The following is a 22,021-nucleotide window of genomic DNA, read 5'->3' as shown; positions in this document are numbered from 1 at the left end:
GCCGCAGGGCAAGGCCGGACAGTCTTGAAGCATCCGAACAGGGTGAAAGTGTGTTTGCTGAACTTGAAGGCAACATGCTGAAGGTCCAGCGCCAGCAATGGAGGGAGATGAAATCAATGCACAGGGAGGTGGCACACATCAACAAGCACATGCACAGGATGGAAAAGGGCATCAGTGCAATGGGAGACAACTTGTGTGCGGGAATGGAGAGAGTAGCAACCTCTGTTGACAACCTCTGCAGCCAGCTGGAGCAGGACCGTCTTGGCAGGCGCAGGGAGAGGCAGAGGCTCCAGGCCTATACAAAGTCCGTGAACCGGCTGGCCACTGCAACATCACTGATGTGTCGCAGGTCCATCGCCATGCAGGAGGAGATGGCGCATTGCAGCAGGGATGTGGCCAGGGGGATGGTGTCTATGACCTCAGCTTTAGAGCTCCTGCAGAATGCAAAGGCGGCCACAATGGAAGGGGGGGAGGGGGGACAGTGAGGAGGCTACCAGCCGTGGTAGCATTACGCCCTCACCCACCGAGTGCAGGAGGCGCAGTGAACGCCACGAGGCTGCACAGGAACAGTCCGACACAACAGACAGTGTTGCTAGGGGACGTGCACGTGCAGCGCGTGGACGCAGGAAGTAGAGACCTATGCCTATTGCCATACATAAGATGGGTGATGTAACCCATGTCCGATTGGACACTGATCACAATACTGGAGGTGTGCTTAATAAACACCTTAACATGTAACTGTTACTGGCTCTGTCTCGTTACTCACTCAGAAATAGTTTGACGTTATCTCTGCCCTTCTCTGTCTCCCATCATGTTCATTTGCAACACCAGCTGCGCGGGGCTCTGGCTGAGGGTTGTCCTCGTCCTCGTCCTCTGAGTCAGTTATTTCCACGGCTGTTCCTTTGTTTGTGGCCAGATTGTGTAGCATTGCACATGTAGCAATTATCTTGCAATATTTGATGGGGCTGTACAGACGTGCACCTCCATTTTTGTGGAGGCAACGGAATCTGCTTTTAAGCAATCCAAATGTGCGTTCCACCACGTTGCGTGTGCTCCTATGTGCCACATTGTATCTCCTCTCCCTTGGAGTGGTTTGGTTGAGATATGGTGTGAGTAGATAAGGCCGGAGGGCATATGCGCTGTCACCTATGTACAGAATAAAGTGCCATTAATTTGTGTGACCAACAGCTTGAGCCAGGGTGTACATCAGGGTGTGTCACATTGACTTACCTAGTAGGTATCAGTCTCCAAATTCACCACCAAGCAGACGTGTATGGATGCCACTGTTCCGGAAGATGTACGAGTCGTAGCTACTCCCGGGGAATTTGGCCACGATGTCAGTTATAATGTACTTGGCATTATATATCACCTGCACATTGATGGAGTGGGTGGATTTGCGGTTTCTGTAGATGTATTCACTTGCTGCAGGTGGGCAGATGGGTATATGGGTCCCATCGACGCAGCCAATTACGTGTGGGAACTGCGCAAGTTGGTAGTACTCCAGCTTGGTCCTCTGCAGCTCCGCCTGTGTACTGGGGATGGAAATGTAATGTACCATTCTGTCCATCATGGCATCCAGGAAGGTGTTGAAGAAACGGGATAGACAGCTCTGTGACACACCACCCACTGCGGCTATCACACCCTGGAAACTTCCTGATGCAAGGAGGTGCAGGTAACAGAGTACCTGGACATGGGTGGGGATTGCTTGCGCCCTTGGTGTCTGATGCTCCAGATAGGGTTTTAGGTCCCGTATTAGGTCAAGGATGGTGTGTGGGTGCAGTCTGAACCTTTCATGGATTTCAGGTTCAGTCAATTGGAACAATGTGATGCGTAGTCTGTACACCCGCTCTTCCCTTCTCCAGATCCTCACTTCTGCTGCTCTCAAGCGTAGCCGCCTTGCTATGAGGTAGAGGCCCGCCATTGTGTTCACACAGATGCATTTTGGGCCTGTTTTTATGCACAGCACCTGATTACCACCTGCTCAGGAAAAGTGGTAAATACCGATTCGTTATTACCGAATTTCGTCATATTCGGTAATAACGAGGTTTGCTACATCGTATTTTTGGGGTTTTTACCGAATCGTTATTTCCGATTCGGTATTCATTGTTTCGGTATTCTCCGATCGGTAAATAAGGAATCGGTAATAATTTACCGATTCGTTATTATCGATTCAATTCGGTATTACGTACATCTCACATGGCTAAATACCGGTCGGTAACGCCGAAATCAACCCGTTTTCGGTTTTACCGACCGGTATTTGGCCATCTAGATATGGCCCCTGGTGTTCAAAGAACAACTCCGTTTTGTAACTTTTGAACAATTAAAAAAAAGGTAAAAATAAAAAACTGGAAGCAACAAATCAAATATTCTCCACAAAAGCATAGGAAAACTAGAGAAACAGGGGCCAGGGTGTTGGCGGGTATTCCTGGGGCACTATACCTATTGACGACATTGGCAAGAGCAAGTACTGTTGTAAATAATACCGGAAAGCTCTTAGGGCTGGGTGAAACCCCCCCATTCATACAACACAAAAAAGAAAAATGAATCTACCAGAAATGGATGTATTTTTTAGCCCTTTTTTTGCACTGTGAGGTTATGTTGTACATTTTAAAAAACGGACTACCTAGTTTTAAATCCTTCACTATTGGCTATTTGCATAAAAAAATAAGCTATGCGTCTAAAAAACACAATGAAGTATGCTTGAATAAATTTAACATTCCTAAAAAAAAAAGAAAAAAAAAAGAAACAGCCAATAAGGACCGGGTAGCAGCAGATTAGAAAAAAACATGGCTATAATTGAATCAACAGAATTGGATTGTGCCAACCAATCTAACGGTTACTACCTTTAGGTGTTTCCTGCGACTTTGAAGAATAGCTGTTTTTGTTTTTGGTCTTTTAACTGCTGGATGCCTCATACTTCTTTGATTAAAGCCGTATTTCCGAAATCTGCATTGAAGACATTAAAGGTGCATATGAGTTTACACTATTTGAATAAATAAACATACCTTAGCTGTCATTCTCATTCGTTAAACCACCTGTAAAGGCAAACTCCAGATCTTCCTTACTTTGATGTTTGTCACGTGAAGGAAAAAACTATGTAGCTGTCCCATAGATTTTATGAATCCATACCTTAAGTTTTCTAAACACTAACCCTCCAGATTTCGACGGACTACATGCATGACTTACAAGCTATGTGCTATTTATATATCTGGGAGAGTAAAGTAGAGAGGATCACAAGACGCCAATGCAACCTACGACCGAGACATGGGAGGTTTGGGAATTCTCAATCTTTGTAACTATTATTTCACTGCCCATTTGCAACTTGTTTTACAGAAAGGGAAACCGATAAAGGTTGGTGTGTGATTGACCATACCCTGACAGCGGGCCCAGTGTGGGAAATCCCTTGGCAGACAAAGGTAAACAAACCAATACCCTCCATAAATCACCCATCACAAGGACCAACTTAGAGACCTGGGACAAGATAGTGGTCAAACAGGGGCTAACTTCTTTTCCATCACCTTTTACCTCTCTTTCTAGGGAAATAAAAAGTGTACTCCTGAACTTAACAAGGCCACCTCTCACAACGGGCTCAGGGATATGTTTGATCACAACACCCTTAAAATACTCGAGTAGCTCAGGGAAGAATATGTACTCCCAGAAACTGATTATGTACTATATCTCCAACTGTGTCTCGGGATGCACGATCTTAGAAGTTAACAAGTAGCTACCAAAAAGAACCCTGAGCCCTTTCTAAAAATACTTAATAAGTTGTAGAAGTAAAACCATGAGACTTCCAAAATCTATAAGATAACACACTAAATCTCAAATGAGAAGACCAGAAATTTGTGTTCCAACGAGCTTGGAAAAATTACACTTAACCAGAAACAATGGAGTAAAATTCTAATTCGGACAAACAAATTTACTTCCCATGCAGTCGGTAGGAAATACTGCTTAAAATCCTGTACCGCTGGCACTGTACCCAACAAGACTGCCACAAATGAAAAGGAAAGAAAGGGCAGTCAATGGTGTTGAAGTGGTTGTGAGGAGTATGTAACACTGAAGCACATCCTTTGGTCCTGCCCAAACCTTAAACATTTCTAGATTTCCACATTGACAATTATATAACATTTCACATGTTCAAAACTGGTTACATGTCCGGAAGTGATACTGTTGAGCCATCCAGCTACATTTACCTATTATACGGCAGCCACCGCCAGCTCATCTCCCATTTACTACTGGTGCCAAGTATACCATTTTAGCTTTTTGGGGCCAAAGGATGCTTTCCTTCAAAACATGGATTAAAAAACTTTGATGGACTGTCGGAATGGAAAAATTGCTGAGTGCTTACAGGGTGAGGAAAAAAGTTCATCAAACACTGGACCCAGCTTATTGGCTACATTAGCAAAGCCTTCAAGGTTCTTTCTGGCCCCAAGAAGGTACCTGTGCTCAAGATTCTAGACCACTTAAACTGGGTGATTATTATTCCATGGTCTTAGAAAAGCACAATGCGAAGTCATCCCCAAGACTGGAATACCTCAAAAGGCTGCCGTAAAGGCTTATTGAGCTGACACAGCATGATTGGTGGGTGAATGGGGCGGCAGGAAGATGGGCATCATTGTGGGAGGGCATGTAAGTGGGAGGGAGGTGAGATTTCCTGATGCTTCCGTTTAGAATTGATCTAATAATGTTGCAGTAGCCATACATTTAAATACCAATAAAAACATATTTGACGTGGGGAACGTATAAATATGATCCCCCCAAATATATGCATCCCTCCATCCAATGAAAGTGAGGTTGTAGGCAGTAAGTCTGACCCTCCCTCAATATATGCATTTTTTGCAATGAATATACTTGGTACCTGGAGTTAGTGTTAAATCTGACCTACATAAGTTAATGTATGTTCACTATTTAAGTGGTTTTGGAGTTTGATTAAAGATGATTACCCCCCCACCCCAAAAAAAATCCCCATTGAAAGTGGGATCGGAGTTTAAACAGTAAATCTCATCCCCACAATTATAACAAACTTTTCGTATTGAAAGTGGTTTTGGAGTTAGAATATTCAATCTATCTTCCCCAGAGATACAAATCTTCACAATTAATTTTTTTTTTTTTGTCTTTGGGTTGTTCAGATTTTTTTTTTGAAAATCTTTATTAACATGAAGGCATATGTCATACATACATTATTTCGCATAAGTTGTATTTTTGCAGGTTGTACAGGCATATATTTGTAGAGCAGTAGTATTAGTTTGCATAGTGAAATACGTTCAGTGCAGGCTCAGGAAATACATGTATGATCGACTACAATGGACCTGTGTACATCGTCTTGAGGCCAGTGTTAGTGCCTCACTCTTCACAAGTTTCAACTATATAGCCCTCAATCCACAAGCGGTACTCAGCTGAATAGTTATTGAAACAAAAGAAAACAGAAAATCTAACTCTAGTCATCCCATTCCCATCGTTATGCACACAGCCAGAACCACTCATCAGTCACATTGCTTGTATTTTTGTTTTTTGCAACCGTTCCAGAGGAATACAGCATGTTTTTGGTATAGGCAATCCAGCAACTAAGCCATCATCGCTTCAATCGTCCTCCCCCTCTGAATCTATGTCATCATCTTCCGGCAGTGGGTCACAGATGTCCCCTCTATAGATGTTCCATGGCAACCAGACCTTGTTCCATTTACGGGGGCAGGCCCTGAGTACATACACCGCCCTCTCCGTCACCATAAGCATGTCCATGTTTTTGGTCCATCTAGCCAATGTAGGCAGTTCCATAGCACCCCATTTCTGCGCAATGTCTCGTTTGGCCACTGTCATGGCCAGTGTAGCCCAGAGCAGGCCATACCTGCCTAGGTCATTAGGGTCCCAGATGTTCAACAAGCATTTACGGGGTTCGGGTACAATAGAGATCTTAAGGGTCTGGGAGACAGTGCGCATAATTTGCCGCCAGAACTCCTGTATCTTTGGGCAGTCCCACAGCGTATGAAACAACGTCCCCTCCTCCCCACAGCCTCGAAGACAGAAGGGGTGTGGTGCTCTATGAATCCTGTGGAGAAGCGTCCTAGTGTAATAAATGCGGTGCAGGATTTTGAGTTGTACCAATCTGAATTTCGCCGAAATGCCTACCTCTTTCGGTGACGCAAGCGCTTCATTCCACTCTGACTCATCTATCTGCCCTATCTCTTCTACCCATTTCTCCTTAAGTTTCAGTGTGGGGTCTTCCAGATTGTTGACCAGCTTTTTGTATGTGAGAGAAGTGGCACTCTGTGACATGAAGTCTGTCAATAGTCTATCCTCTAATGGCGAGGACTCTGGCACTTCAGTGTCGGCCGGTATTGCTCGCAGCAGGGCGTGACGTATCTGCATGTATCTGAATGTCTCATTGGGGTGGAGATTGTATTGTAGTCTGAGTTGTGAGAATGCAATCACCGTGCCCTTGTCCCACAAGTCCCCTACCGTGGAGATCCCTATGTGGTCCCATTGGGTGAATCCCTTGCATGTTCTGAGGTTTCCTAATGATTTTGTGTCCCATAGCGGTGTCATTTTGGTGAGTTTCCCTTTCCAACCCAGTTTCGTATGTGCCATGTGCCACAGGGTAGCCGTATGTTGTGTCGGACCTATCAGGTTCTTAACCTGTGACGTATTGTACAGGACGGAAAGCATGCCGTCCGTACCCAGCTGAGACCAGTCCGCCTTGTAGGCTGGATCTTCCCGCGGGGCGTGGATCCACTGATTGATAATTTTAAGTTGGGCCGCCCAGTAATAGAGCTGAACGTTCGGCAGGGCAATTCCACCCTCGTACCAACTTTTGACCAATTTATCATGCGCTATTCGCGCCGGGCCGTTGTTCCATAGTAGGCTGGTAACCAATGCTGCAATACGCTGGAAATATCGCGGAGTCACTACATACGGGGTATTTTCTAACACATAGAGGAATCTGGGGAGGGCCATCATTTTATATAAGGCAGCCCGTCCAAGAAGGGTCAATGGCAGGGTTGCCCAGTGTCTGATATCCGCCCGTAGGCGATCCATTGGCGGCTGTAAGTTTTTGTCAAAGAAGTCAGTGGCATTATTTGTGATAACAATACCTAAGTATTTAAAGGAGGTAGTAGTCAATGTCAGGGGGCAGTCCTCATGTAACTGCGGTCTCGGGCCCCTGAGGACGTATACCACCGATTTGGACCAGTTTATGGTATAACCTGACATTTCCCCATGTGTATTGCAGAGATGTAACAGGGCAGGGATCCCATTGCTCGGGTCAACCATGTATATGAGCATGTCATCCGCATACAGGGAGATTCTATCTTCCCAGCCAGTCTCCCATGTGATGCCACGAATCAGCGGCGTAGTTCTAATCAGGATTGCCAAGGGTTCTAGTACCAGGGCAAAGAGCAGAGGCGACAATGGACACCCCTGTCTCGTTCCACGTCCCAACAGGAATGTCGGTGAAATGTGGCCATTTGCTGCTACTTGCGCCACTGGTGACGTGTACAGTAGCCGAACCCATGCTGTAAATTTCGGGCCGAAGCCCATACGCGTAAGCACTGCAAACAGATATTTCCATTCTACTAAATCGAACGCCATTCTGGCATCAAGGGAGAGGATCACAGCCTGTTCGGAAAGAAGGTGTGCACGCGCCAACACTCCATGGACCCTCCTGAGATTCAGTGCCGTGCTCCTATGGGGCATAAAGCCAGACTGGTCCGGGTGTATCAGTGTATGCAGATGTTGCGTCAGACGGTTGGCCAGTAGTTTCGCCAGAATTTTGGCTTCCACATTAAGCAAGGATATTGGGCGGTATGAGGTGCAGTCGGTAGGTGGCTTGTTTGGTTTCGGTATGGCCACTATCGTGGCCGTGCTTTGGTCGAGCGGCAGTTCCCCCCTGTGCAGGCTGTCAGTGTACATGTGGAGTAGTGGTTTACTTAGTTCCGCGGCCATCGTTTTGTACCATTCTACAGGCAATCCGTTGGGACCTAGCGCCTTGCCGGACTGCAATGCCTGTATGGCCAATTGAATTTCTTCCTCTGACAGGTCAAGGTCGAGTTCTAGTTGTGCCTCTTGCGGAAGTCTGGGGACGGTAATATTGTCTAGTGAGGTCGCCGCTGCTCGCGCCGTAACGACACGCTCCGGGGTGTATATCTTTTGGAAGTGGCGTGCCAGGGTGTGTACAATGTGTTCAGGGTGTGTCTGTAGTTGCCCGTCTTGTGTGTATAGCCTCTGTATGCCTCTGGTGCTCCCTCCTCTTCTATCCAGCCACGCTAGCATTTTCCCTGCCTTGTCACCCACATCATATATCCTATGTGCTGTACCCGCCATGTAGCCTTGTTCTGTCGATTTAAGATGTGCCTGGTATTGTTGCTGTCGCAATTGTAGCAAATGTAAGGTGCTTGGAGTGGGGTCAGACATGTGCCCAGTGTTAGCAGTATGGAGTGCCAATTCCAGTTCAGTAAGCACCCGTCGGGATTCCTTCTTGTGTCCCGATATAGTAGCTATCGCGGCACCTCGGAGGACCGTTTTGTACGCTTCCCACAGGACTGAGGGCGAAGCGACCGATCCAGTGTTTTCCTGAAAATATTGCGTGGTCACTAATTTGAGTCGTTTCTTGATCTTGGGGAGTTTCAAATAGTTAGGGTAGACAGGATATATTCTAGCGCGCTTCTTCTCTCTGGTGGTGAGTGATAGGGAGACTGGCGAATGGTCAGATATGCCTCTAGGCAGGATTTCCATCTTGTCTATTGAGCCCATGTCTCTCCCCACAAACAAGAAGTAGTCTATTCGCGAAAGGCTATTATGTGTAGCGGAGTAGTATGTGTACTGGGCCGCTCCCGGATGTAGTTGCCGCCATATGTCTAGAATGCCCATTGCTTCCAGAAAGGCCGGAAGCGTGGAACTCCCCCTGGGGCGCTCTCTTACGGGAAAAGTGTCTAGCGCGGGATCGATTATCGCGTTAAAGTCCCCCCCTATGAATGTGTCACCCTCCGGGAGGTCCAGGAGGAAATTACCAAGTGCCGGTAGTGCTGTAGAGTGGAGTGCTGGGGGAACGTACACGGAGACAACATTAAGAGGCCTCCCCTCCCATTGGCCATGTATCGCAGCAAAGCGACCCTGATCATCTGTCTTGCAGCCTCCCAACAGAAAGGGCGATGTTTTTTTCATAAGGATGCCAGTGCCCCTGGAGCCCGTAGTGAACGCTGCATGCGCCGCCATCACATATCCTCGTCTATCTAGCGCTTTACATGTTGTCCCCGCCAGGTGTGTCTCCTGGAGCAGCACAAGGTCCGGGCCCTGTCGTTTAATAGCCTGTAGTACTAGTCCCCTTTTAATTTTATCCCCTAGGCCTCTGACGTTCCAAGTGAGCATGCGCAGGGGGGGTATCATGGTCGTGCTAGGGGAGACCTCGTCTGGCGTGGTGTTCAGTCTACGTGACATTGGTTCGCAGGAGCAGTGCATAGGTGACCTGCTGCTTACTCCCCCTCAGGCACGGTGCTGTGCGGGTGTGTATCTGAAGTGGTCGGCAGCCGGCGTGTGTGCGTTTCTCAGGACATGAGTGATGACCATTAACAGTAACATTAACATTACAACTCCCTCTCCCTCCCCCCTCCCTGCTCCCCTGCCCCATGGTCCATATCCCTACCCATTTCCCCAACTTGGCAGAGTGCTTTACCCCATTCCTAACCACCTTACTTGCTCGTGGGGTTGGTGAGTCCCCTACAGGCACCGGCCAATGCCCACCCTACTCAGCTTCACCAGCTCCAGGAACCCTCATGACGGCCCCGTTCAGACTCTTAGACAATCCGCCTCTCCAACTGGGCCGGTTGTCCGGAGCCAAGCGGGTCCCGTTCCAAATCAGAGTCCAACTCCGCAGAGCCATCTTGGGTCGCAGGAGGGCAGGTCGGTACGTCCGCATGTCCGTTGTTACGATGGTCTGCCCGTTCCCTGTGCGGGCGTCGATGTGTCTCTACCTGCCTCCAGCCATCAATCCAGTCTTGTGCCACTTCTGGCTTGTCAAAAAACCAGGTCTTCCCGTCCGCCACAATCCTCAGTTTAGCGGGGAATAACATTGAGTATGGCAGGCCCTTGTCTCGGAGTACTTTTTTGACGTCAGTAAAGGATTTCCGGCGCCTGGCCACTTCTGCTGTGTAGTCCGGAAAAAAGGCCAACGTTGCGTTTTGTAGCTTGACAGGGGGCGAAACCCTCGCAGCCTGTAGGATCGCATCTCGGTCTCTGAAATTAAAAAGTCTTGCCAACACCGGTCGTGGCGCAGCCCCAGGTTTGGGTGTCCCACCAGGAACCCTGTGAGCCCTTTCGACCGAGAAGAAGTGAGATAGTCCCCTAGGTTGCAGTTTATTCTTGATGAGGTCCTCGACGTACAGGTCCATCGCTCTCTTCCCCTCCGTCTCCGGCAGGCCAAGAATGCGTATGTTGTTCCTTCGGGAACGCCCTTCTTGGTCGTCCAACTTGTCCTGTAGTACCCTGGTGAGTTTTTCCATCCGTTCCATTGCCACCTGCAGTTCCGAAGTGTCTTCCATCAACGATTTTGTCACCACTTCAACTTGAGAGACTCTTTCGGTCATTTTTTGGAAGTCTGCACGTAGTAGCGTAACTTCGGACGAGATGGAGCCCACTGTCATCTTTACCTCTGAGAGCGTCTTCATAATGCCCTCCAGTGTCACCCTCTTGGTTCCGTCCGAGTCAGGAGGAGAGCCTGCGGAGCTCCTTCCAGTATTGTGGGAGTTCCCATGTTGGCTATAGGCAAACTTATCCAGTTTGGCTTGCGTCGAAGTACTCCTGGTTCCTTTGCCCGCCATGAGTGGAGGCGTAACCCACTTCAGGGCGCACCGCTGGGCACCTGACGCCTGGGTCTAGGGGTTATGTCCAAATTCGTCAAGTGGACGACGATGCCCTGTCCCTGAGTGGGGACACGTGTATGAGGCTGTTGTTTTGCAGCAGTAGTCTTGTAGCAGTTCTCAGTGCTAGCGAACGGTATGGCGCCGGCTGGGTCCACTGGTTGGTTAAATGCGGGGGGTGGACGCCGTCGGATCGGTGCGCAGTTAACCAGACGGTGGGTCCCGCGTTGACAGGCTCCGTAGCAGACCCTCCGCACCGGAGTATGTACCCCGTGTCAGCAATGCGCCACTACTGTGTCCCGGGAGGGCGATGGGAGGCAACCTGGGGTCCGACCAGAGCGTCAGTCGTTATACCGCTCCCGGGCGAGGCATGTGTCTCTGATGGTACCACTTGCGTTGCTGATGATGCTCGCAGTCAGCTCGCCAGTGACAGGCTCACTTACTGTCCTCAGTGCGCGCCGTCCCAGCAAGGGGGGGCTCTAGACCTCCCAGGATCTCAGGCTCTTTCTCCGGGCGCTCGCAGTGCTGTTAGTGCGCAGTCAATATGGCGTCTCACTCTGGCGCAGTTTGTTTTCAGTTATTCGCACCAGCGCAGACCACCCAAGAAGTCGCAGCTCCGTCACACAGCCCCCGGTGGTTGCTCCTGGTGAGTCCCGTCACATCAGGTTCCCCGGGAAGGCAATCCTTACTTGTTTAGGCAGACCTCCAGGGGAGCGGCTGTTGGGTCCGAGGTCAGGCCGGCCAGAGCGCACCTCCGTCGGGGGCAGCAAGCACGCCAGGCCGGTGCTCTCACGCCGATATAGGCCCAGGGACGCCGGTGTCTAACACTGCGGTTTCCGGCCTCCGCTGCCCTCCGGAGCCGGACCTAGCGCTACCGCTTTGGTCCCGGTGCTGGTTCCGCCGCTTCAGGCGGGCGGTGCGTCGGATAAACGTGCCGGATTATGTTAAAGGCCGATTTGCCTCAGGGAGCTCCCTTCTCAAGCGGCCGCCATGCTCGGCTGCTAGCCACGCCCCCAATTTTCACAATTTTAAGTGGGTTTTGAGTCATAATGTTAGATCTGATCTTCTTCCAAAAATGTTTTTCTAGTGTACATGGAATTGGAGTAAGAATAGTATATTTGTCCTCCCCATTTAGAACCACTTTCCATAATGAAAGTGGGTTTGGAGTTAGTATAGGTAATCTGACACCCCTAAAATATGCAGTTTCTTCAATGACAGCGGAGCTGGAGTTAGAATAGTACTTGTGGCCCCCTCTAAATCTATGCACTTTCCTCCAATGTACATGGCTTTGGAGTTAAAATGGTTTGTCTGACCCTCCAGCCCACTGAAAATATGCACTGTCCTTAATTAAACTAAATCTGGAGTTAAAATGGTGTCTGATCCCCCTAATTACATGCAATTTCCCAAATGAAAAGAGGACTGGAGTTAGAATAGTAAATCTGACCTCCCCAATTACATGCATGTGCCTCAATGGAAGTGGGATTGGGATTAACAGTAAATCTGACATCTCATCCCAAAATTTGGCTTTCCACAACAAAAGTGGAGTTAGAGTTAGAATAGGAATTGGTGTTAGAATAGTAAATCTGCCTCCCTAAAATATGTGCACTCTCCCCCAATAAAAGCGGAAATGGAGTTAGAGCAGCAAATCTGACCCCCCCCCACACACACACTCTCACATTAAAGGCACTTTCCATAACTAAGGTGGATTTGGAGTTAGAGTAGTATATTGGATCCTGCAAAATATATGTACTTTATCTGTTTTAGGTGAAATTAAGTTTAAACTGAAAATCTGCCCTCTTTCAAAAAACATTGTTCCCAATGAAAGTAGGTTTGGAGTTAGGATAGTAAACCTAACCCCCACCACCTCCCAAAAATATGCAATCACACCAATCATAGTGGAATTGTAGTTAGAATAGTAAATCCAACTCCATGCACCCTGTAACCCAAGCATCGAAGTCCTATATGTAAACAAATAATTCATTTATAATCGACATATTCAAATACATTTTTTCCCAATGAATTAAAATGTAGATTAAATAATAAACTTTTTTCATGAACATAAATATAACATTTAAAATAAGTATTTTAAAAATATTTAAAAGTGATTTTTAACATACTGTAAAACATGTATAATTTTTGACACTATTAAATATTGCAAACTGCATGAAAAATGCTTATTAAAAAACAAAGCTGGGGGCGTGGTTGAGGCGTCAAGATGGCGGTCGCACTCTAAGAGTGCTCCGGACCCCCTCTGTCATCCGCCTTCCATCAGACCCCGTACACACCTGCTGCGGCTCCCTGGCTGTCCTGCCCTGCTCCGGTTACCTCCCGAGGGGCTGCCCGATCTCTCTGTGCTCCAGTGGACGGCCCTCCTTCCTGAGGCCTGCGGTGCCCAAGATGGCGGCCTCGTTCCTGGGCCTGCAGATTCCGCTCGGGGGCTCTGAAGCACGGATTGCCCCGGCTTCGTATGTCCGCCCGCGACGGCGGAACGAGAGATGTCTGTGGCCCAGAGCGGTGGTGGACGGCCTCGACGGTTCCTGGAGGCAGAACCAGAGAGACATCGAGGGTCGGGCACGGCTCATGTGAGCTGCGGGCGTTGCCTGAGGCCCAGCGCTAGGAGCGGTCTCTGGTCCGGCGGCGGCCCGGTGAGTGGGCCCCCTGTTGATTGTGCCGGCTGCCTGGGGTTTGGGCTTCCCTCCGGCCTTCATCAGGTCTTTTTTTTCAGCCCCGGGAGGCGAAGGACCCGCGCCGGCATGAGGCGACGTCGCAGCGGACCCCCTGTCGAGCGAGGCTCCGGCTCTCGGCCTGGGATGGCTCCGTGGACGGCTACGACCTGTGTGCATCACGGGCGCTGCTTTAGGCCCGGCGCTGGAAGTGGTCTACGGTGCAGGTGGTGGCCCGAACCCCTGATGGCGAACCGGTGAGTGGGGCCCCTAATCATTGTGGCGGCGTGCTAGCTGCTGTGTGGGGGGGGTCGGCCACCACGTCGGGTGGCGGGCTGTGCCGCGCTGCCCCCCCACCCCAGTTTGTCGGTGTGGAGACTGCTGGTGTGGCCGAGAGAACGACCGTGGTGACAGAGAGCTGGACATCCCTTATGTTGTTGTGACGCCTGCCCCTCTGCTTGGGGGGTGGTGGATGACCTGGCTCCACGATCTGACCTGCGGCCTGGCGGGTCCCACGCCTTCCCCGGGCGGCTGTTGCTGTCCTGCTCCCTGGGACTGGAGGCCCTGTGCGGACTGAGGTGTAACCTGCCGCCCCGCACTTGTGCGGAACCTTTGCTGTGTGCCCTCTTGCCTGCTGTTGTGTGCCTCGAGACACGCGGGGCTGGAGGTGTGCGGCGCTACGGCCTTCATTGGGCTACGTGGGGCAGCTGGCCCGTGACTGTCTTGCAGTTTCTGGGGGTGAGTTGCGGGAACCGCGGCGCAGCGTGGCCCCCTCATTACCTGCACTGCTACCTGAGCTTGCGAGGCGCACCGACTCCCATAGCCACGGGGGCTCCTCGACCTGCCCCAGGCTCGCTGTGAGGGCCTGCACCTCCCCGCTGTCTGCGGGTCGGGGGCTACGCTGTGGTTGGTGTGGGGTCGTATCGGCCACCGCGTCGGGTGGCACACGCTTGCTGGCCCCCCCTCTCTTCTTCTTCGGGGCCATGGGCAGGAACCGTAACACTCAGACCCCCATCCCCCCGACTCAAACAAAGATGGACCAATTCACCATCTCCGGCCGAGATCCCGGGCTGGGCCTCCGCCTGCCCCTGGGGCCACCGAGGGAGACCTCTCCACTATCCTGCAGGCGATAAGCACGTCCCAGGCCTCGGTGGAAAGCAAGTGGTGGACGTGGCCCTGATTCGGCAAGACCTCCGGAATGCCACGACACGTATTGCGGAAACGGAATCCCGTAGCTCCACGGTGGAGGACGACGTGGGCGCCCTCAAGTCCCAGGTGGACCGCCTTCAGACGCAGACTTCGGTGCTGCACGCAGGGCCGAGGATGATCCCGAAGACAGGGCAACCGCCGGGGAGGAAGTTCCCACTCACCGGGGGTGCAGTCCCGGCGGTCCCAGACTCAGCCCACGAATCAGAGAGCCTCTTCCTCCACCTTGGCCTCCTCTTTGATTGATATGGGGAGTATCCCCGGGTCGGACATGAATCTGCGAAATGCCTTATCGGACTCAGACCTGTCTTGGAGCCCCGTGATCTGTGTCTCTGGTGGCGAGGAGGGGGTGTAACCGACGCTGCAGTCTTGACAATTTACATTTCACTTGCCACGACTTTCCACAGCGGGTTTGCACTTAACCCTATGAGCGGGGTCTTACCTGGCCCCACTCGATGGCCCGATCGGAGGTCCACCTTTCCAATGCAGCGCCGGGACTGCTTCATCATGTTCATCTTATGCTTATCGCATTTTGCATTTTGTCTTTTCAGCTGTTAGCATTCATCCGTATACATAGAGGGGGGGTCCACTTTAGCCACGCTCCTGTTTGTTTGGTTTTTTGCTAACCGTTTTAGATTAGTGCATCGCCTCTTAGAGGGGTTGACTGAGGTTGGGGGCTTCATGGATGCTTCCACTTCAGAAGTGTAGGGTGGGGGGAGTTGGGGGGGCCAGGGTTGGGGGGGGAGACCCCGTTGTCTCCCAACAGTTCGTTATTTTTAGCCACCTACAAACCGCTGTTTGTGCCGCCTACGGGCCGCTGGTTGCAGTTCTCCTTAGTAGCCTTCTCTCACGGGCAGGTCCACAGCTGACACGCAGCTCAATGCCTTCACCAGTTTGTTATTTTTGGATGCCTACGGGCTGCCATCAGGAACGGCTGCTGGCGGTTGTTCCCCCTTCTCTCTTTGGGTCTTCACCATTGACGAACTGATCACCATTTCCATTGCCCCCTCCCTGAGCCTACATTAGGTGGATACCCTCCTCCGGCTGGGTGTGGTCCCCTGTGGTTATCCGTCCCTCCCCATCCCATCCCTTCCGATGAAATACACTCTCATTAGGCCTATCCACATCCTTTCCTGGAATGTCAATAGCCTCTTAGACCGCATCAAACGTATGGCTGCCCTCCGCGCTGCCCACCGCCACACACCGGACATCCTCTTCCTCCAAGAGACACACCTCCTGGGTACACAATGTAACTTCCTAGCCCTTTATGGCTTTGACAGGGTCTGGCACTTCGGCTTCAAACGGGGCTCCCGGGGGGTGGCTATCTTACTTAGGGAAGGCCTTCCCTTTACCCTGGCTGCCGCCGTGACAGATGTACAGGGCCGGTATGTGGTGGTCTCAGGTACTATGGAAGGATGCCCCCTAAACCTCCTGAGCCTTTACATTCCCCCTGCCCTCTGGCCTCCAACACTCCGCCACCTTACGCAAGTGATTTCCTCCCTCCCACAGGGTCTTACGGTGGTTGGGGAAGACTTTAATGCCGTTCTGCAGCCCCTGCGTGATACGATGGGGACCCCGTCCGAGGCCCGTGTCACCTCCGCTAAATCCCTGTGAGGCTGGACCTCGGCCCTGGGTCTCTTTGACGTGTGGCGGGTTTGGAACCCCTGCGCGGATCAGTACACCCATACGTCTGTGTCCCACCATACTCATTCCCGCATTGACCTTCTCCTGATGCCGGCCACCAACTGCCAGCTAGTCTCTGGCGCCGCGATCCTGCCCAGAGGGATTTCAGATCATTCTCCTGTCTCCCTCCGGCTGGGGTTTTCCCAGACGGGTCCACGAGCGGTCTGGCGGCTGAACGCCTGGTTCTTGCAGGACTCGGAGTTAGTGGAATCACTCGGCCAGGAACTCAGTCACTATTTTTCCACCAATGTGGGCTCGGTTCCCTCACCGGGGACCCTGTGGGAGGCAGGCAAGGCCGTTGTCCGAGGAGTGGCCAGGCAATTGATCCACGCGAAGCGATCGGAACAAACGGCTCAGCTCGCACAGCTGGAATCCAGAGCAACACAGCTGGAAGCTGCCCAACTCTCTGGCGGGAGGGAAGATTCTTCCCGGCAACTGGCAGCGGTTCGCGAAGAGATCCGCAGAATCTCGCTGGAATTGGAAAAAATGCTCTGGCGCTCGTTGGTAGCTCGTGTTTATGGATGGGGGGATAAGAACGGCAAGCTCCTCCACAACCTTGTGTCTTATCCCAAAGTCAACCGTATTGTTCCTGAGGTCCGCTCAAACGATGGAACCCCCCAAGTGACTTCCGCGGCCATAGCACAAACTTTTCCTACCTTTTATGCGCACCTCTACGCTGATCGACCCTCGGGCGCTCCTCTGGCCGCTCTGATGGACGAAACAGGTACCGACTGCCTTCTATCTCTCAAGAGGCTGCGGACACTCTGGACCACCCCTTCACCCTGGAGGACGTCCAGGACGCCATCTCCCTCCTACACCCCGGTAAAACGCCTGGTCCCGACGGGGACCCTCAGGAGTACTACGCGGATTTTTGAGATATTTTGGCCCCCCGCCTGTTGGATCTTTTCCGCCATGTGGCAGAGACTGGCACATTCCCACCTGAGTCGGATTTGGCCACGATAGTGGTGATTCCGAAGACGCAGCCGCCGTTCCTGAGTTGTGCGGACTACCGCCCGATCTCGCTGATCAACACGGAGATTAAACTCTTCGCCACCGTCTTGGCTCAGAGACTCCGACCTCTCCTGCAAGACCTGGTCCACCCCGACCAATGCGGGTTCATGCCTGCATTCGTCGCCTCCACCTGGCCCTGGCCCACCGTGATCGGCTAACCCCATATCTAGCCCTCCTTTTCATAGACTTCGAAAAAAGGCCTTCGACGCGGTGAATTGGGACTACCTGCAGGATGTGCTGGACAGGATGGGTTTCGGTCCCTCGTTCCGCTATCTCATCAAAGTTCTCTACACCAACCCCCGAGCCCGTGTGCTCATTAACGGAGAGCTCGCCGAGGCCTTCCCGATCCGAAGGGGCAAGCGTCAGGGGTGCCCTTTCTCGCCACTCCTGTTCGCATTGGCAATGGAGCCCCAGGCGGCGCTCATCCGACAGGACCCACTTATTCGGGGCTGGGCCTGGGACTCGAGCCAAGTGGACAAGATAGCCCTATATGCGGACGACGTGCTGCTATATCTGGCGGATCCCGAAAGTTCTGGCCCCAGGTGCTTGAAGGTCCTCTCGGATTTCGAGGAGGTCTCTGGACTTCATCTCAACGTGGCAAAGTCCACTCTGGTCCCACTGCATCCCTCCAGAGAGTGCTACCACTGGCAGTCGGTTATCCCCCTTAGGAGGCACTCGGTCAAATACCTTGGCGTCTGGGTAGCTCTTCTACCGGAGCTTGAGTGGGCCCTGAACGTCACGCCCTTGGTCGTCAGGATGAAGGCAGGCCTCAAGAAATGGCAGACCCTTCCCCTGAACCCCCTAGGCAGAAGTGCGCTTTTAAAAATGATGGTCCTCCCCAGTTTCCTTTACATACTGCAGAGCATCACGGTCCACCTTCCGGGTAGTTGGTTCCGCGAGCTTGACGGCGTCCTCACCTGGTTTCTCTGTGGAGGCGGGAGACCATGCGTATCCCTGGCACACTGTCGCATTCCCCCCTTTGACGGGGTTATGGGGGTGACCAATCGTCACCTCTACTACCTGGCCACGAAACTTCTCGTCATCCACGATTGGTATGGGGCGGCTGGTCAGACCATGCCTATCGTGTGGAACTCACTGCGTTGGACTTTACACAGGTCCAGGCGCTTCTGTATGGTAGTCCAGTGCCACAGGCGAAGACCCCGGTCACCAGGACGATGTTTCTGGCCCTGAGGCACGTGGGGTGGGACCGGAAACTCACTCGACAGATGCCACTCTGGCATGGGTCCTGGATGCGGGAGGTCTCGTCCCTGCAGGGGGTCCGCAGGTGGGACCTCATTGGAGTTTCAATGCTCGGAGTTGTCTGAGTGGGGGACCATATTCGTTCCTTCGTAGACCTACAGCAACGCCACGCTCTTCCTCACTCCCAACTCTATCGGTACTTGCAACTAAGACACGCCCTCTACACGCATGTCTCGCCTCCTGTCTCCCTTCCAGAGTTCAGCCCATTGGAGGCTCAGGTGATGATGGGAAACCTGGGCAGAGGGGAAGTGTCCCGCATATATCGATCCCTGGTGAATAATGGTCCAGCTTCCCTAGATCGGCTCACTGCCCGCTGGGAGGGTTGGCTGGGCCCCCTAGAAGAGGCAGGCTGGAGAGATGCCCTCATGGCGCCCAAAACCTTGACCACGTCCTCCAAGTTGCGCCTGGTCCAATTATACTAACTCCATGCGACATACCTCACCCCGGCACGTCTATTCCAGGCCCGATTGAAGCCCTCTCCAGCATGTCCGCGATGTGCCTCAGCCCCTGCCGATTTCTATCACATGGTGTGGCGTTGTCCAGTGCTGGCGCCGTTTTGGAAGGGGGTGGAGCTGGAGCTTACGCAGGCCTTGGGATGGGAGGTTCCGCACGATCCAATGCGTATGCTGTTGGGGGTCTTTGAATGCCTGGATGGCTCTAGGATGGACAAGCGCCTCTTGGTGAAAGCTGTGGCAGTGGCCAAGAGGGACCTAGCAGCGCATTGGTCACTGGCTAAGGCACCTACTGTGCAGAGATGGAGGAAGGTAGTGGACTGGTGTGGGATCCAGGAGGAGGCCCTATTTGAAGCTCGGGGATGTCCTGTCTTAATTAACAAAGTGTGGGGTAAATGGTTTAATATGCTGCCACCATGATGATCTGTCTTCCTTTTAATCTAGGTCACACTGTAACCACCGTATAGACTGCTGTGTTAGACTCTGATGGACCGACCCTATTTTTGTCATCAATCATCCCTGTCATGTTAGCTTTAGTGTTTATTGAAATGACACCAATGAATTTTCTCTGTTCTTATAAAACTAATAAAGTTTATTATCAAAAAAAAAAAAAGCCGCATTTTTGTATGCATTTCAGTAAATAATAAACTTAGTTTGCAGCAGTGGTCAACAAGGATGGTGGTTCCAGGGATTCTGTTCTGCATGTCAGGTAACATAACTCTCTTTTAAAAATTAACTTTTGCTAATAGGGTTAGTGGGTTCGTTGACGAGGTTAGTATGGGTTATAGAATTTAGAGCTAGTAGTTTTATTAGTTGGAGTTAGTAATATCTCCTTTTTTTATTGTATGTAGGTTAAAAGAAAAGGCAGAGGGAATTGAATGTTTTTCAGTAGTGTTTTACTTTTAGTCTCAGTAGTGTTTTACTTTTAGTCTATAAGTAAGATGTAGGTCGTGTGTAGGTGTTGTTTTTGTGGTTTAGAATAACTTTGGTTTGTGGGTGGGAATGTAAGTTTTTCTATTTTAAAAAAGACTTTACGACGAGTTTAATTTTGTTTCAAGAAAATGGTGTCATCATTTTTCAGTTTTCCTTCAGCATTTCTTTTTTTAACTAATTTTTCTAGTTTTGGAGAGATTGCATGATCTTGATGCAGTTTTTAAATTAACACCTACTTTTTTAGAAGGATTATACTTTTTCATTTTTGGGGTAGGAGATCTTTGAATGGATTTCCATATGTGGATTGGGGTTGGATTTCTTGTCCCAGGCCGTGTCAGCAACTAAACTGAGTATATTTTTCCTTTCGTTTACTTTTATTGAAAAGGTTGAGTAGGAATCTATTTTAGTTTGTAATCAAATGTATTTCCATCAATCAATCAGTATTTGTATAGCACTGCTTAACACCCATGAGGGTATCCAGGCACTGGGAGGGGGGTGAGAGGCGCTGCTGCTGTGGGTCGTCAGTCGAATAGTTAGGTTCAAGGCTGTTTCTGAATTCCTGCAGGTTGGTGGGTGTCAGGAGGAGGAGGGGAGGCCGTTCCAGGTCTTTGCGGCCGGGTAGGGGAAGGCGAGGCCGCCACTCCTGTTTCTGTGGATGCAGGGATTGTGGGCAAGGGAGAGGGAGGCGGAACACAGTTGCCTGACAAATTGGTGGAAATGTACCCTGTAGTTAAGAAAGGCAGGTCCTTGGTTGTGCAGGGCCTTGAATGTATGGGTTAGCTAATAGACCTGGCACCTTCTGTTGATGGGGAGCCATTGTAGTTTTTTGAGCTGAAGGGTGATGTGGGCTCCTCTAGGTAGGTCAAGGATGAGCCTGGATTAAATATGTAAAATGATGTGTGATTCATGTTTACTTTCAATAGTGTTATTTACACATGACATTCTCTATTTTGTATTATGATTTTTTTGTTGTTGTAGGAAGTGTGTAAGGATTTTTTTATTGAACTATTCTTTATATATTATGTTTTTAATTTGTTGCATATTGTTGATATATGAATTTACCTAATGTATATGTTTATGCTTTTTCAATAATTTATGTTATTGTACTTCATCCTGTTATTACATTGCAACATATTTCCAAGATTTATCATTAATAGATTGTAATAAAATAGATTTCAATTTATTTTATTAAAAAAATATTCATAAACCCTCACAGTTTCATCTCTGGTCTGGTAACGTAGGTTGTTGGTTGTTTTTTTGTATTTTTGGTGGAGCAGGTCACATGGCTTCTGAGTAGTATAGAACGTTGTTGTTTTCAAAAAGTTGAACTTTTTCAGTTAACATTTCATGAATTTTAAATAGTTTGTTTGGAAAGTTTAGGGAGTGATTTTAGGGATAGGGGCTGTTTTGGCATAATGTCTGGAAATTGTGCTAAAATGTCAATAAACGGATACTGGGTAGAGCAGGCCCTTAAAAGTGTGCCATGCAAGTGGCTATTCCACACTTTCACTGCATTCTGCTTATTGTTTTACGGTGCTATTGTAGACATTCCGACATGGTATATGGAATCTGAGTTGGCGCCTGTGCCTTGAACAGTACATGCAACAAACCTAGTCTATAAGGTAATGTAGAGAAGAAGTTAGGTTTTTCTTCATTAGTTCTGCAGAATTGAGAGTCTAGGAGTAGACTATAGTGCTTAGCTACCGCATAAGGTACAAATGTTAAGGCAGTAGTTTTGTATTTCAAAATCAACATGATTTGGTTGCATAGTTGATGCTCAGAGTGGACTATTGTAGATACCTCAATAGGGCCTTACTAAAATGAAAAATGAAAAATGAAAATTGTATTGCTGCTTCTGGGTATACTTTAAATACTGTATGCATCATAGTTTCAAGGTCCATTACATTTGTTCTATGGGCATAACTGTTATTTTCTTATCATTGTTAGTTGTTCATGATGCATCCTA

The 22,021-nt window shown here is 50.1% G+C and overlaps 1 protein-coding gene across 3 annotated transcripts in view; it reads right to left on the bottom strand.

The window, feature by feature from the left end:
* Positions 1-22,021, bottom strand: part of SETDB2 (SET domain bifurcated histone lysine methyltransferase 2) — a 545,734-nt gene that overhangs the window by 197,411 nt on the left and 326,302 nt on the right. For all 3 annotated transcript variants that reach the window (XM_078657342.1, XM_078657343.1, XM_078657344.1), the window contains one exon: positions 2,844-2,946. In XM_078657342.1, coding sequence (XP_078513468.1) covers positions 2,844-2,946 — 103 coding nt within the window. The remainder of the gene's footprint in view (positions 1-2,843; positions 2,947-22,021) is intronic.

This window comes from Lissotriton helveticus, chromosome 8 (assembly GCF_964261635.1).
Source record: "Lissotriton helveticus chromosome 8, aLisHel1.1, whole genome shotgun sequence".
Classification (NCBI taxonomy): domain Eukaryota; kingdom Metazoa; phylum Chordata; class Amphibia; order Caudata; family Salamandridae; genus Lissotriton; species Lissotriton helveticus.
This window is presented reverse-complemented; position numbering and strand designations above follow the sequence as displayed.